The 17,976-nt window shown below is 36.8% G+C and overlaps 1 protein-coding gene across 2 annotated transcripts in view; it reads left to right on the forward strand.

Moving 5' to 3' along the window:
• The window catches only part of LOC134655496 (membralin), a 117,108-nt gene that overhangs the window by 8,424 nt on the left and 90,708 nt on the right, over nucleotides 1-17,976 (forward strand). For both annotated transcript variants that reach the window (XM_063510963.1, XM_063510962.1), the window contains exon 7: nucleotides 5,639-5,696. In XM_063510963.1, coding sequence (XP_063367033.1) covers nucleotides 5,639-5,696 — 58 coding nt within the window. The remainder of the gene's footprint in view (nucleotides 1-5,638; nucleotides 5,697-17,976) is intronic.

Genomic DNA, 17,976 nt, shown 5'->3' on the forward strand with positions numbered 1-17,976 from the left:
AAAGCCGACGGCAGAAAAATAAGAAATTATCGATATTTTATTTTATGTGGTTTATTCAACAGCCGAAGTACATAGAAAACATCATCAGATTTTCGGGTTACTACCTATGTGTAATGAATGCAATTTTATTTTGAATTAAACGAATCACAAAAAATAACAAAAATACCGCCCAATGGAGTATAGTGATTATTTTATGATATAAGAATTGGTCTGAAGATCTAATAAAATCGCGTAGGTAATAGCCGCCAGGAACTTTCAATTCCATTTTATTTATTTTAAACTTTAAAAAAAAAGGTACAAAAGGCGGATTTAATGTCTCATGGCATTCTCTACAAGGCAACCAGAAAAATGTCAAGGTGTCATTTTCACGCCCTCGGGTCGGGGGTTGATTATCAACAAATTGTTTTTAGTGCAGGTACCTACTTTTACTGTTTAGGGTGTGCGTTGTTTGTTACTGTTAGGTCTATACCTAACCTAGATTAAATGCGTTCCAATAACGTATATGGTTAGTAACCTAACTTTCATTGCGACAGCAAAGCTTTGAGACGATACCTGTTAATTAATCTGACACAACTAGTGCGTTAGCTTGTGGCAACGTTGCCTTGGTATAGCTAGTACGTCTAACAGCCATACGAGAAAGGCTTCCTGAGGCTAGCTTTGTGCGATTGAAGCTTCTAATTAGATGCATCAAGCTTGTGGGTACAGGTTTAGAAGATTGGAGTGAGGTCAATCATACGAATGAAATCACATACAATACTATTGTTTAGTATATATTTCATAATTAAGTAAGTAACAAACACACACAGGTGACAGCATATACTATACATTAGCGAGTACCTACCTACAAAGGCGAACCTGAGGGTTCTCTTCCAGCTAACCCAAAGGTTACTTTTTCATACTGTAATGTAAGAGTAATTTAGATATACAATCTATATCTAAAGTACTCTTACATTATTATTATTATTCTTCTTCTCTTATTTTTATTTAAGAGCTGTGCTCTTGTCGGTGGAGCAATCTCCAACTCGTCCGGTCCTCTGCCAACTCCTTAACCTTCTGGTATGACACGACCTGAACCTTTACTTTTATTTCGTTGAAATAATTTTTCCTCGGTCTTTCTCTTCTTCTCTGTCCCTCTATTTATTCTATGATGTTCTTAAGGAACAGGTCGTGTCTTAGCAGATTATTTTTGTTACATACTATTAAATAAAGAGTCTGAGAGTCATATCATTTCCAATTTAGCTTTTACCGACGTTACTGGCTGACACTGTTTCATGAGGCCTAGCACAGGAGCGGCTTGACAGTACCTATATCGCCCGCGAGAAAGACTACCCGCCCATCTCTAATTAATACAATTAGAAAAAAACCGGCCAGGTGCGAGTCGGACTCGCGTTCGAAGGGTTCCGTACATTAGGTCCGACTCGCGCTTGACTGCATATTTCTAATAGGTTTTCCTGTCATCTATAGGTAAAGAACTATAATATTGTGTATTTAATCAACATTTTAGACCCAGTAGGGGGGAATGAAGGTCGGACTGACAGCCAGACAGACGCACGAGTGATCCTATAAGGGTTCCGTTTTTTCCTTTTGAGGTACGGAACCCTGATAAAAAAGAAGGGTTATCTATCTCGCGGGCGAGATACTGTCGCGTTGATTTTGTGCTAGGCCTATTGAGGAGGTGGTAGCGCGTTCCATAGCTTATTCGTGTGTCAGAGGGAAATAATTTTTCCATACAAAATCTTTAGGAATAAACTTTGTTGATATATATTTTTTCTTAAAATTAAAACATCCCTTGTAAAACGGTATTTGATTGTTTTTAACGTAAATAATTTTACATCATGCATGAAATAAAGCACCAGAATATTAATAGAGAAACATAGACAGCAGTTGTTTTTAGACACAATTTCTATTATAAACCCGTATAAAACTATAAAGAGTAGGTTATTTGATTGTGACGTCACATGCTAGTGTTTCATGTAGATTCCATAGTAGCAAAATCGTTTTGACAGTTCGAAAAAAGAAACTGATTTTACTAGTAGTCAAAAACCCTATTTGTCCAGTAGCACATGCGAGCATGGGTACCGGATCAATTAATGGGTATCGCGAGGCGCGGCCCTGCACCGCCACTAAAATCACGGTGCTCTCCCCGAGTTACAGTTATAGCTCTTTTACAGCCCTTTCAAACTTTATTACGGGCCCAAATTCCACCTCTGACGCAACGCTGATACGATACGAGCATGTGTTTTTATAAGTCTAAGCGAAGTTTTGGGATTTCTAGACTTGTTTTTGTACGTAAGGTTAACATTATAAATAATGGATAGTCAATACTGGTGTTTTTGAATGCTTGGATAACAGTAAAAGTATAATTTAAATTTAAATTATTCTGAAGGGACCACGTCCAAAATGCGTCTTAACGTATTCACTGCCAACGTTTTCGTAGCGCTACGCTCGTAGTTGATCGCAGCGTTTTTCCGCTTTGTAGAGAAAGCGACCGCCGAGCACGTTCCCGGCGCTCAATGTGTTAAGCAGGAAATCGTATTAACTGTGCATTGTTTTTATGCCACATTACGAGTACTACTTTGATATTTTTTATCACATTTCGATGTAAATATTTTGTACCTCAACATATTTTCAATCCATTAAACTAGAATAACTATAGTGTGTCAAAGGACTGTCTTATTTCAAACATAGACAGAGAGAGTCATACTATATTTGTCTTACACTAGTACTATCACCCAAAGGAAAAAGACGAGTATAGTTTTTTTTGTTCCTATTTACTGACAAGATTTGGTTGACCCAGTATAGCACCCAAAAGAAAAGGACGAGTATAGTTTTTTTTTGTTGGTTTGACCATCTATAGTAGGTAGTTAAATGTACAATAGTATGCTTAAGTAACTAAGTACCTAATCCTTTGGATACTTCATTACAATATAAGAAATACTTCATCGTGTCAGTCTTGGGCACCAAAGGTAGTTAGTGTAGTTACATATTATATTTACTGTGTCCGTTTTTCTACCCGCTGATAACAATGCAATCCAATCCCGAATCGATAACTATTAAATTTTGCGCCACTAACGCATTATATCTGCCACCGCTCGTAGCTCACCTCAATACGTTAGGCGGCAAACCCGATTGGCCGAACGTCACCCAGCAGAGATATTGCATTAATCAATTGTCAAACGCCGCACGTATTGCGTAAAACATCTCCGGTTTCATGACTGTCAAAGCACAAAATGAATTTGAGGAATTCCACGCTTTGTAATCCCACTAGGTATTTATTATTTGCGCGTCACCGTTCAAATAAAGTCCAGCCATATTTTAATAAAGCGAGTTTGCTCTAACACGACAAATTAAAACGTCAAAGTAAACTATGCTATGGATAAATTCCAGCGCGCGATTCTTCACGTTGCATTCCCAATTACATGGAACTGGTACGAGAAAAAGCGGCCAAGTGCGAGTCGGTTCGCGCACGGAGGGTTCCGCACCATCAACAAAAAATAGAGCAAAACAAGCAAAAAAAACGGTCACCCATCCAAGTACTGACCCCGCCCGACGTTGCTTAACTTCGGTCAAAAATCACGTTTGTTGTATGGGAGCCCCACTTAAATCTTTATTTTATTCTGTTTTTAGTATTTGTTGTTATAGCGGCAACAGAAATACATCATCTGTGAAAATTTCAACTGTCTAGCTATCACGGTTCGTGACATACAGCCTGGTGACAGACAGACGGACGGACTGACGGACGGACGGACGGACGGACGGACGGACGGACGGACAGCGGAGTCTCAGTAATAGGGTCCCGTTTTTACCCTTCGGGTACGGAACCCTAAAAATAAAGGTTACTGCTCGAGGCATTAGCCATGGCGCTGTATTAATTAGTTCGATGTACCTAGATCCATCAATAATGAGATTGCTCGACGCTAATAATGTAATAATCCACCCATTCGTGGAATTGTGTATTGACTGCGGAATGTGTAGGTGTTATTACATATTTTCAGTGAGCGCAGAATTCAACATCATGCAATAAATTTCGTAGGGTTGATATTTCGTGAATTTGAAACGAACTAGCTAGGTACCAGACTGAAATGCATAGATAATAATAGCGAATGAGATTTAATAATATCCCTTTAGTAGAAATCGTATCTAAGCAGTTTTTGAAATTACAGTTCTTAATCAAATATATAAATGCCAAGACAAGGTTTAAATTAATTTAAATATGTTATGTACACAGTTACGGTAAAATGGTTTAGTTAATAAGAAACTAGTAAGCGCTCACTCAAAGGTTAAACGGGTTAAAGTTATGTCGTTTATAGTGCTTCATCAAGGGAACACCGTAGCAATCGGGCAACAATTTCGAACTCGCGAGTTTTGGAAACAACAAAGTACTCTAGGTAGCGGCTGATCGATCACCGTTGGGGGCGATAATAAAAGCAGGAGCACACATATTAACCGCCGCGGTTTTAATATTAACTACGCGAGCTTTTTACTTTACTGTGGCCGTAAAACTAACTTGCCGTTGGCTGGATTACGTCCGGCCCATTGCTTGCTGGACCACGCTCCGTCGGGTTGCTCTTCGCACTGCAGTGCCCCCGTCCAACGAAAATACTTTCGCTGCGAAAACTTACATATTGCACCTGGACATGGACTAATTGCCGGCCGCCATTTTCTGGGCGTGCTGCTTTTGGTTGACTGGCTTTGATCAACATGTGTCTGGGTCTTTTTTAATACACTACTGTCAGGATTAAACTCGCATATCGTCAATAAGCTCTTATATCAACGAGGCCACATGCCCCCATCTTAGTTTATATATTTTATAATCGCTAATATCAATAGAATAGAATAAAATAGAATAGAAAGAAAGAATATTAATTCTAAAATTAAAGTATCTACTTAATTCTAAGAAGTAGTAATCTAAAAGTAGTTTATTTTAATTTCTATTCATCGATCCTTAAATTTAAAGTCCCATGGTCAGCACTCGGCAAACAGGAATTAGTTATAGTGCGGAGCGTTTCTTATTAGAAAGTTCAATTCGATGCCGTTGCGTAGAATCACGTACGTAGAGGTAGGGTCGGCGTCGCCAGAGCGCTATCAATCTTTTCGCCACATCATTTGCTCCCCGGGCGGCATCGGCGATTGAATTTCATTAACGAAACGCTTAGTGCAGATTGAATCCATTTAAGTAACAGTACGATACCTAAATATTGCCTCATGCAGCGACGTTTTGCTACGAAAGTCTCTGGAATCCTCCAGTATGCGTTCAATTTAATTGTCTGCGGTCAACCTCCCCCGTACGGTTGTTTGGTCTTTTATTGCAGTATTTTACCGTGGACTTTTATTATATTGTTTTACAATTAACGTTTGTGAAATTAAAATGTCGGAAATGAGAATATCAACTTATTTGAGACTATTCTGGAAATGGTTTTCACGTTAATGAATTAAGTACTAAAATGTACTGAAATGTACAGGTAGCTGCAAAAGTGCGTGGACATGGACACATTATGGATGCACTATTGCAGCATGGGTGTACATTGAAATTACTTCAAAATGGCTGCCAAATTGACTTCTAAAAAGCGTATTAAAAATATCTTAGGTTATTGAATCCTTGCGAATATTTTGTAAAGTATAATATTATTTCTTACAGACGGTGTCCATATCTATGCTGCTCCGCTACGCTCACCACCAGATATTCGTTTTTATAGGTAAGTTCTTATTAATTTAAGTTAGAAGTCGCAGAGTACCTACCTGAGCTGTTCAGAGAAAATTCTTTGATTTCCTGAAATATGTTGGTATCCGGATGGTCTACATTTCCCCCAATTATTTAAATTCTGGTAAAAATACAGTTTTGATACAATCATACTTTGTATATTTAATTATATAGGTAAGAATATTTGCTAAACCATTCCATCGAAACAAATACGAAAGGAATCCTACAATAATTCTGTTCTTGTATAAAGTCTCCCAAAGTTTAAGTACGAATTTGTTGTACGGCATCTCCGTCGGGCTCTATAAGACTTCTTAGTGCCGTTCGTGTTATAAAAATGGCAATTATGGCCTGTTAGAATTAATTCGGTGAAAAATTCTCGAGTCGTGAGCCGGCTCAGCGGCAATCTCTTTGTAATAACAACAATTGCGAATAGCGCCCGCGGCTCGCCTCACCCGCCCTCCACTTGTACTGAAAAATAAAAATATCGCGGGTCGGATTTACCTAGCGCCCCCCACTTTGATCCGTCGACAATTAGCTAGATAGAGATAATTTTTTTCCTTGCCTATTTGTTCAGTGCCGGTACGGATAAGTGTTTTCCGGTGATTGTTCTGATTCTGCTTTCAGATTTTTCAGAATAGAGTTTTCCGTAGAAACGTATAATCCTGATACCTTTTAATTATTGGTGCTACGTTTGTAAAGCGCAACAGAACCAGTAGGCGTGAAAATTGTACCGAATCAAGTATGTAGTCATTATACTTAGTGTTATCGATAAGCTCATTACGATATCCGGGATTCACGCGACGCTGGCTCGCATTAGTCAGTACCTTCTTAGCTCGCGTTGAGCTGATCATATAATTTATTTGACGGCATGTGCGCTGACACGATAAAATGAAACCCACTGCAGCGGATGCTTTTTATAAATAAATGCGAGCAGCGTGCTTGGATCTGTACTTTAATTTCAAGAGAACCAAAATTAAACTTACAAGGAAGGGTACCCAACTGTCCGGCTCCGATTTGATTAATTTTTATGTTATAGAGTAGTCTAAAATAACGGACACGTATTTTTTTTAGCTGCCCATACTCACCCTACTGGGAGAAATTGGCCTCCAAAGTACTGAAAAGTGACATAACGCACTAACTTCTGTAGAGAGTTTTGTTCAAGAAAATTGCTCGTTAATTACTGGTTTGAATATATGTTGAAGAATATGAAAAAAGAATGGACACGTATTTTGTTATTTTGGCTCAAACTTATATTATACAAAAAAAAACACACTTAAAAGTTTCATACTTCTCATCCTTTCACTCGAACTTACACTCATTTTCACTGGTCTTCCAACGTAGAAATATAGTAGTTTATGCAACAGTGATATAATAAGGGTTCTTAAAATTCAAGGGTCGAAGTTACAAAACGAGACGTAGTCGAGTTTTGTAAAAAAAGACCCGAGAATTTTAAGAACCAATTATGAGCTGTTGCATACATTACTTTTTCTATGACAGCTGCAGCAAAAAAAAAAAAAAAGAGTTATTATTAAAAAAAAGAGTTATTATTAAAAAAAAAGAGTTATTATTTAAAAAAAATTGAGTTATTAAATAAAAAAAAAAGAGTTATTATTTAAAAAAAAAAAGAGTTATTATTTAAAAAAAAAAAGACTTATTATTGTAAATGAAAACATACCTCTTTCAATCAAGATGATCGGAACTTGTATCTTTAAAAAAAATAAAGCAGTTGTATTATACTCATAAGATGACTGCTAGCAGTCATCTTATGAGCCTATAGACAAAGCATTCAAATGACATTGCTTTAGATATCACTGTCAGTCATTTAATTGACACATTTAAGTGCTGGAGTAGAAAAAGAAAATACTGTCAGACAGAATCATAATTAAACATCAATATCAATATCACCCAGTATAATCGGTAAAATTAAAATAAAACACTATAAAATCACTTGATATGACTTTATTAAATCAGATCCTAGCTTCGTTTGTCGAATTAGCTATTCACAACTGACGGTATAGAAGGAAGGTAAACCTTTTCAATGGGATCCAGTTGGTATCTATGGCGACCCATCCGTACTTAAATAGAATTCGCGAAAAACCGTACCAACAAATGGGTAGAGGTCCCGAAAATATCGAGTAATCCTATTCCTGATATTTTTTCGTTAATCTCTGTTTGTTATCGAGTAGGTACTCGAGATTAGAGAGAGCTTATTGAAAATATTTTCAGTGTAGTACTCTCATGCAAAATGGGGATGTGGAGCGGGGTAATAAAACACTTATGATCGAGATCTTCGGGCCCTCGGCGGAATTGAGGGCCTACCGCGAACCACGTTCGACGTGTTGCCTCTCTGCCGCACTTGTAAATTCGTACGTAAGTGTGACAGGGAGGCAACACGTCGAACGTGCTTCGCGGTAGACCCTCTGGGGTCGTCGTGTCTTGGACATTCATCGGATTACTTATTGTGTCCGATCATATTGAGCTTGCACGCGCACCTTTGTACCGTTTAATACCACTGATAATGTTAATGCTTTGCGCTCTAAAGCTTTGTGCAAACTTCTTCAATACAACCGCAGCAATGTGCCACAAATAAAGGTGTAAGAGGGAAAGGAGATTACGATTTGAAAAGTATTTTCACATAAACGCGAGACCCGTGTACGTTCTTTGACGATTTTGAATATAATATTGCTAAGTTTCTACGAAGCCACTGACCATCCAGCCTCTAGACTCAACTTAGGCCAATTCTTTCATGAAACCGATGCTGCCAAAAATACAGGGGTGCGGGGGACGAGGTGAGCGAGTCCCGTGCCGTGATTGGTCCGTTCAAACACACGTGGGCGTCAGACAGAAATATCTGCCGGGCCCTAGTGATGTGACACGTTGAATAATAACATTGTCAATCACGGTCAATAATGTAATAACAGTAATAATATGCAAGCATGTTTTGAATGCTATGTTGATTCGTTCGTTCGAAAACATTAACCCATAACGTTGTGGTTTCGTTAGCAGGTGTATCTGCTTTATATAATTAATTTAAAAATAAACTATTGGTAAAAAGGCGTCTTATGGGATTTAGAGAAGCGCGAGACGAGACGAGATGCGGATGCGGATATTCGCAACATCCCTGCTTGGAAGCACTTCATTCACGCAGCTCGCCCTTCGGCCTCGCTTTAAATTACTGAGGGTTGCACGCTTGGGAGTCGGGGTGAAGGCTTCGGGCCTTCGGCGGGTCAGCCTTCGGCCTCCCAGCCTGATATTCGCCCTTCGGGTTCGCTTAACCTACTTGGAAATTTTCCTTTGCCCGTGTCCGCCGCCATTTTGAGTGTTTTCAAAAAATAATTCACATACTAATCTTGGGCCCCCAAGCTCGCCGCACGCCAAATCTCAACGCGCTCAGACCAACTTGAAAAAAAAAAAGACGGCCATTTTCATAATCATAATCATAATCATAATTCTTTATTGCAACCATGGTATTACAAGGTGTTCTTAAGATAAGATAAAGATAAAAGATAGTTTATTCAAGTAGGCATAATTACAATGCGCTTATGAACGTCAAATAAAGCTAGGTAGACCGGCTCCAACCCTACACCTCTGCCCCGAGAAGATTTAAATCCCCCCTCAATTGGAGGAGGGTATCCCATTATGGGACCGGCAACAAACTCGGCGGGACACATCTTTTCAAAAATAATTACATCTTATAATTAACATGCATTACGAGAAAATAAGGAAAAAAAAATACTTATGTTAGTTAGTACATTTTGAAACTTTTTAAATGCAATTTGTGTTGTCTCGCGCCCTCTATGGCATTTGGTCGAGCACCCCCCACCTATCTCTCACCTTTGAAGCTTTTCATAAAAAATAAGTGGCCATTTTTACCGTCATATTGGTTTTATTAAAAAAAAATCCATAGGAATACAGCTAGGTGACCCCGAGTTTTCGTGACCAAAATTTTAGCGCGCTGGGAGCATTTTGAAAAATGATCGCCATTTTGAATCCGCCATTTTGAAAAAATAATGGCGGCTTCAGAAACTGTCAGCGTCCCTCTATGACATTTGGTCGAGCATCTCCCACGTATCTGTCACCGTTTAGTGACCAAAAGTCGGATAATCCGGTAGACCAAAAGTCGGATTTTTCTGGAAGTCATCAAACCACCCCCTCTATACGACCGTATCAAAGTCCCAGGAACCCCCTTCTGTTCTGGGAGAGCAATTATGTCAATTAATCAGTCGGGTTGCGGCTTTATATACAGGGTGGATTTTCTTTTTGGCTCAGTGAGGGCAGCTACCAAATCCCGTACTGCTACGAGAAAACGGTCTTAGGAGACCTTCCCTCGATTTCAAATTAGATCCCATTCCTATTGAGGATCAAAAGCTTGTATGGAAGCAAAAAAAAAAATCCGGCTAGAAAAGCCACAAATCGAGGAAAACTTTTCCCATAATATTTGAATGAAAATGAAAACTTTTATTTTTCACATGCTACTTTTGTATGCCAATCGATTCCATTCCTATCCAGTATCAATAGTTTCCTAGGGGTCGACTTACGGTAATGTACTAAAAAGCCACAAATTAATAAAAACTTTTTCCATACATTTACTATGGAGAAAATGTGAAATTTTATTCACAATTTTCTACCTCGCCAATCATTCGTACAGCAATGTCTTCATACAGTATTATGGTTCTTAAATGTAACAGGACAGGACTGATTGGCCAGATAGAAAACTGTGAATTAAATTTCACGTTTTCTCCATAGTAAATGTATGGATAAGTTTTCTTCAATTTGTGGCTTTTTAGTACATTACCATAAGTCGACCCCTAGGAAACTATTGGTACTGGGTAGGAATGGAATCGATTGGCATACAAAAGTAGCATGTGAAAAATAAAAGTTTTCATTTTCATTCAAATATTATGGGAAAAGTTTTCCTCGATTTGTGGCTTTTCTAACCGGAAATTTTTTTTTGCTTCCATACAAGCTTTTGATCCTCAATAGGAATGGGATCGATTGGCATAAAAAAAAAGTTTGTCAAAAATGACCTTTATCTCGTATCCTGTATGTTTTTTCCAAAATCTGTAAATGCCAATCTTCATTAATTTAAAATCGAGGGAAGGTCTCTTAAGACCGTTTTGTCGTAGCAGTACGGGATCTGGTAGCTGCCCTCACTGTGCCAAAAAGAAAATCCAGCCTGTATTCGCGGTATCCTACTATACCCACCCATTAACATCCTGTATAATTCTATTAAGAGTTATTACATGGTTTAAATCAAATATTTATTTGTTATTATGTAAATGAAATGTTATTTAACATAATCTAACTAAATGAGGTTTAAATTATTTGGCCGAATGTTCAAATAGGTATCATTGCCATGTTGGCAGTCGTACACAGAAAAAAAGCAAAAATTAAAAAGTTAAACCGGCGCCCACTATTCTCAACAAAAATGGAATCAAAATAATGCATTTTAAATTGCAACCGTGTGTTTTTGTATAAAATTGGTCTTGTGATTAATTTTTGCAATGTTTTTATAATCGCTAAAAGTAATACGAGTACCTATGTAGTGCTGAATTGACAATATCGTTTATGTTCAAGGGAAAATTGGTACCTGACCGTAAGTGTAATTCTCATATTATTTATTTGTTTTATAGTGAATTTTTCGCAAATACCTATGCGATTTGAATTGAATTACCTTGTCAATAGTAAACAATCACATTCTATGGATATGGACATCACTAGTTTGGGCTTAGGAATGTCACGTAATAAGAGACAAGAAAGGATGTATACGGATGCAGCGCGATAGAAAGAGACTTTCTTAAAAGACGTCATCGAGTTTCAAGCGCTGTCAAATTTGATGAGACGCTTAAATTAAAATATTTTTTTATCCAAATCTCTAAAAAATCGGCTTACCTGTGAAATGAAATGCCATTTTTTTGTACACCAGAGTTTTTAGTGTTCTTGCCACACAATTTGACACAACAATAATGCATTTTTGATAGCAAAAACTTCTTCGAGCTACCGAAGTTTCTAGACCGGGCCCGGTCCGCCGACTGAAGTAAGCGGTGTAGGCGTGACTCGAAGATGGAGTAACGCTACCGTATGTGTGGCAGAGGGGGTAGCGCGACTATGCTATGTCTAGAGGCTGGATGGTCAGTGTACGAAGCTTTTCTCTACATGTTTAAGCTTAGGTTTTGAAATTATATTTGAAAAGAAAATCTTATATCTCTAATCTCATTTAATACGAAAATTAATTGTAATGGGTTGAGATGACAAATTTAACATAATAAATCATAAAATATCGACGTATCGTTGCTTGCTAATACATGGTTATAAAACTTATAAAAGTAATTACGTTTACTTAACATACAAATGACTAACAAAAAAGTGTATTTTTTACCTTACTTGAATTAAAATAATTCCGACTTTATAATCTCAATTTTTTGTACGACTGATGAAATAGTATATTACTATAGAGGCCGGGAAACGAAGGGTTGCATCAGGCCAAGTAGATATAGATACCGTGAAACATTCCATTATGCGACTCTGTGATTTCTGTACTTTTTTATATTTTATATGTAGCCCTACACTTATTTAACTGATGCAGGTGGTATAATGTTATTATGGTTAACTACGGACTAATTGAAGGCTGCTACGTGCGCCTAATTTACATTATATTAAGTAAGTAAGTAAAACACAATAGGTAGTTAAACTTTGATTCAGTGCTAAAACTAAACACCATCGCGCAAGTACTTTACCAGCCACCTGAGTTAAATGATAGACCTACAGTCTCACTGTGAGACTCTCACAACCAACAGCGGTACTTGCACCGATAGGTCCAGCGATATGTGCATTTTGCAACCGATAATAAACACGATATGCTCATAACAGACGAGAGTGGAAATCCAATACTGTCGCGGTCGGGATAATGAATGCAGTACTTGTTAGTCATCATGATCAATATTGTTGGAACCGGGAGGGCTTTGCGATTTAATTGCGGCTAATACCCTTTAAATGATGAATGTTGTACATTGCATAACCATTATCTGTCTTTAGTGATATTGGCTTAATAGCTTCTTGTTTCTTGTTTTAATGCGCGGCGTTCATATCGACGGGATTATAAACACTTGTGGATGGCATATTACTACTACTACTGTTGTAATACTGTTGACTGACTTACTTTTGGTATTGGTATACTATTTTCTCAATTATCTGCAGTATTTAAATTATATGTAGAATTGTTTGCTGTTCGTACGATTGAGTTCACACACATCTTTACAAGTCAACGTTCTAAATATATATTTACACGACTATTGTCAGTATCTTAGAGCGTGTTAATATATTTTTGGAACTTTGGTTTGTACAGATGTTTGTGAACTCGATTGTACCTAAGTTTATAGGTATTAATGGAAACTAGGTAGTGTCACATTGAGTTTATTAGACGAACAGAAAGTCGCGCGGACCCCATTCAATTTATGCCTAACATCAAAACACGTGAAAGTTGTTCCTCTGCTTTCTATAAGCTGTGCTTCCACAGAATTTCATATATCAAGAGGCGACAAACTTCCGAATTTATTTTATGAACGCGTATTATACGCTACGGTCACACTAGACGCATCCACAAAAGAGCCGCACTGCGCGGAATGTGTCAAATAGACCGCAACTGTGTTGTGGCTCGCTTGATGTTATGACGAATTCATTTTCGCTTATTATTGCCGATGCTGATACTAGCGGCTATATTGCAGTCAATTAGCCGACTTAATTAGTTTCGGGAAAGAATTAATTTATTATAGTTGGCAGCATTTTGTCGCCCTAATTATTGTTTTTTTTGGTTAGCAACAGGTTAACGATTAAAAACACTCTATGCTGAATGAATAGGCTACTTTCCTACTAAGACAAATCAGCTTCTTTTTTAACGTCGCTGTCAACTGTCAAAACGATTTGCCAATATGGAATTTATATGAAACCGAGTATAGTGACGTCAACTCACCTAGTTTTTAGGGTTCCGTAGCCAAATGGCAAAAAACGGAACCCTTATAGATTCGTCATGTCTGTCTGTCTGTCTGTCTGTCTGTCTGTCTGTCTGTCTGTCTGTCTGTCCGTCTGTCTGTCCGTCCGTATGTCACAGCCACTTTTCTCCGAAACTATAAGAACTATACTGTTGAAACTTGGTAAGTAGATGTATTCTGTGAACCGCATTAAGATTTTCACACAAAAATAGAAAAAAAACAATAAATTTTTGGGGTTCCCCATACTTCGAACTGAAATTCGAAATTTTTTTTTTTCATCAAACCCATACGTGTGGGGTATCTATGGATAGGTCTTCAAAAATGATATTGAGGTTTCTAATATCATTTTTTTCTAAACTGAATAGTTTGCGCGAGAGACACTTCCAAAGTGGTAAAATGTGTGTCCCCCCCCTGTAACTTCTAAAATAAGAGAATGATAAAACTAAAAAAAAATATATGATGTACATTACCATGTAAACTTCCACCGAAAATTGGTTTGAACGAGATCTAGTAAGTAGTTTTTTTTTATACGTCATAAATCGCCTAAATACGGAACCCTTCATGGGCGAGTCCGACTCGCACTTGGCCGCTTTTTTTTATATTTCTATCAGATTTATTAAATAGAAATTATGTTTTAAAAATAACTGCTATCTATGTTATTCTAATAATTATCTGGTGCTTTATTTCGTTCACGGTGTGAAATAATTTATTTTAAGTAGAGGAAAAATCCCTATTACGCTTAGAAATCAAATATTTAAATATCTTCATTTATTTTATTATTCTCAGGTATCATGTAATATCCATAGTTACGATATACCATTCCGACAGACTTCTGAAAAAATAATAAGCCTATTCTGTTCACTTACCTTAATTAACCGAAGAGGGGTTTTATAGAAGGATCCCGGAAAAAAGGCTTTAACATTTGCATAATTAAATATCGGAATTAACTCTGCGATCTTAAGGAGATAATTAAGAGTTATAGGGGTGCCCTGAGGTATTTTTTGCCGACCTATCTGTTTTTACAATCCATTCGGAATAACACGGATGCTTTCGATTTTAAGAAGCTAGAGAATTTTTATCCTGTCGCTAATGGATAGAATAAAAAATAAAACAACCCTTTTATTAACATCAACACTCTTTTTTATTAATTTGTTCCGTTTTTTTTTTATTTCAGTAAATTTCTATATTGGGATCGCTGAGTTATAATCCCCAATTATTATACTGCGAAAATACCTTTAAGTAGCTAAATAAAGTGTGTATTCGAAAATAATTATGTTAATAGTCGATGTTATTGAGAAATAAGCTCCTAACTTGACTCACTAATTACCTATTCCTATTTTGGTTATAGAAATTCATTTAAAAAAAACTAGAGTTATTTTTACCCATTAGAAATCGAGAATCGAAAAAAGGCTGTCGAGATTACATAAATGTATACCTGCTATATATTACTGCCACTAATAAGTTAAATCGAACAATAATTCACGTTTAGTTAGTAATATATCATTATAACATCTCAATCGGTTAAAGCAGAGGTTATCCGTTTATAGAATTTAAAAAAATATTGAATAATCCAATGGACATATTGACAAGTTAATAAAACATATAAGTAATAAAGCAACGCAGCACAACGGCCAGTACGCATCATAAAAATAAATTTACTACAGTATAACAGAGATGTACAAGCTGCAGAGATTACTGACCCATCCCTGCAAACTTGTTTGCTTAAAAAGGCTTTTCTCAGAAAAAATACTGTACTACTTAATTATTAGAAAATTAGAAAGATGCGGCCGGCATACTGCTGCTTGCCGTCCTCTCACATATTATGTAAGACATTTAGTTTCTACAAAATGTTACTATAAAAAGAAAATGCGTCGAAAAGATCCTTGATGTTTACTTTATCATTTTAGACTACGTGGCTTTATAAATCCTTTAAGCATCTAATTTGCAATATTTTCTTTCCATAAGGCGATTTACGACGTAATTGGTTAAATTATTTCGTTCTCGAATGGAACGCAATTTTCCAAAGCAGCGAGGTATTAGAAGGTATCGGGGCGAAGCAGAAGATAATAATGATGTGCCGACATCAATAAAACTTGACGGTCTTTGCTTCGCGGCCGTTTTCATACAACAAACAGCCCCGTTCACAGTGAACAGATTCGAATGCGTATGTACATACTTGCTTTTTATCGAGTATAAGTTGGTATTAGGTAACTACGAGTGCTTTTTTTTCTTCTTCTATTATTATAGTTGTAGGTCCTCGCTTTCAGTACGGGCGGCCTACGAGTGCTATGTTTGTACGTCATGATGGATTTTGATGTGACAATACATGTATTATATTAATTAGTTTTCATTTTTGATTCTGTACGAGGGAAAGTTTAATAATAAACACTAAAACTGATTGCGTCCATTAGGTAGTTTTATCTTAAGTAACTTTTTTGGTACTAAGGTATATTCAAATAAATGGGTTATCAGTTGGAACCATTTCATTGGGTCCTTGTAAAGGAAGTTCATTAAAAGGTATTTACAAGAACAGGATGAGCGTTCCATTTCTTAGATTCTATGCATTCAAATGGTCCACGGCCGATCTCGTGAATATTTTCTTGATTCCCTGTTGATTCAATATAATTCTTAAGACCAAACAAGCCAGTGGGAATTGAATTCCGCCTTTTTTATTTACTTTGTATGAAAACTGGCGAAGAAATTACTAGCAGTTGCAGTTTAGATAAATAAAGAATTCAATCAAGGGCCAGTGTTATTGCTTTGTTCCTTTGAGCTTATTGTCTTACTTATTAGTTCCCTTAACATGTTCGTTTTGAAATGATTGAATTAATACTTGCTTATTGAATTGGCTTCTATTTTTTCTCTAGACCTTAACGTTTGATGTGAAAATATTGAAAACAACAAAAATGCGTTTTGAACTCTGAAAATGAATTACTTTCTATTTTTACCTGATTGCTAAAGGGGGATTATTTATTGACAATTTGAAGACTTCGAGGGCTTAACTAAGTAAGGCTTGTAGGCCACCAAACGAAGGAATTACAGCGGAAATAATACATGTGTAAGCCAATTTTAGCATGGGTGTAGGTAATGATGTATTAAACAAGATACTAAAAGTACCGGGAGGTGGGGGTGAAGCTAACCGGTAGGGGGTGGGGGGGGGGGGGGGGGGGGTTAAGGTCCCTTTTTATAGTTTTTCGTAAATAACTCTTAATCGGTGGCCCGTAGCAAAAAATGTTCTATCACATAAGTAATTTACATAAAATTTTCTACAAAAATGATTCAGTGCACTTTTTCGCTAGGATCAATATTTTAAAATGTATTAAAGTTACGTGTAATTTGTTCTAGGGTCGTTTTTTTTAGTTTTCCGTAAATAACTCGTAAACGGTAGCCCACACCAAAAAATTATCTTTTACATAAATAATCTATTTGAGATTCCTTATAAAATAAATGCTACGTTTTTTCGCTAAGATCAATAATTAAAAAAATATTTAAAGGGGGAAAGGGTATACGCCTGACAAGCCTGGTTTAAATATTGATCCTAGAAAAAAAGATTGAATAACCTTTATAAATTTTATGTGAATTATTAATGTTATAAAACATTTTTTGCTATTGGCTATCGTTTACGAGTTATTTACGAAATACTAAAAAAGGGGACCTTCGAATTAAAATTCTCCCTTTAATATTGATCCTAGCGAAAAAAAGTAGCATTTATTTTATAAGAAATATCAAGTAGATTATTTACGTAAAAGATAATTTATTGCTGTGGGCTAGCGTTTAAAAGTTATTTACGAAAAACTAAAAAAAAAACTACATTAGAACAAATTATACGAGGGGTGATCCAAAAGTAATGATAATCAGTAAGAAAGACACATAAAATGTTTAATAAAATAATTTATTTTTCTACATAATCTCCTTCCAAGTCTACAAACTTAGACCATCGTTTCTCCAGACCACGAATTCCTTTTAAAAAAAATATTTTTCTTGACCCTCCAAAAATGCCTCCACAGCGACCATTGCCTCGCCATCATTCAAAAATTTGTTGCCTCTAAGATTTTCCTTCAGCCGTGGAAAGAGATAAAAGTCGCTGGGGGCTAGGTCTGGCGAATATGGGGGGTGTTCCAGTAATTCAAACCCTGAATCACGGATGGCAGCCATCGCAACGCCGGCCTTGTGGGGCGGTGCGTTGTCCTGGTGAAACAGGATGCCAGCTCGAAGTTTACCCCGCCGCTTTTCTTTGATTGCCTCTCTCAATCTGCGTATTTGATCAGCGTAGTAGGAGCCCGTAAT

The sequence above is a fragment of the Cydia amplana genome, chromosome 16 (genome assembly GCF_948474715.1).
Source record: "Cydia amplana chromosome 16, ilCydAmpl1.1, whole genome shotgun sequence".
In the NCBI taxonomy this organism is placed as follows: Eukaryota; Metazoa; Arthropoda; class Insecta; order Lepidoptera; family Tortricidae; genus Cydia; species Cydia amplana.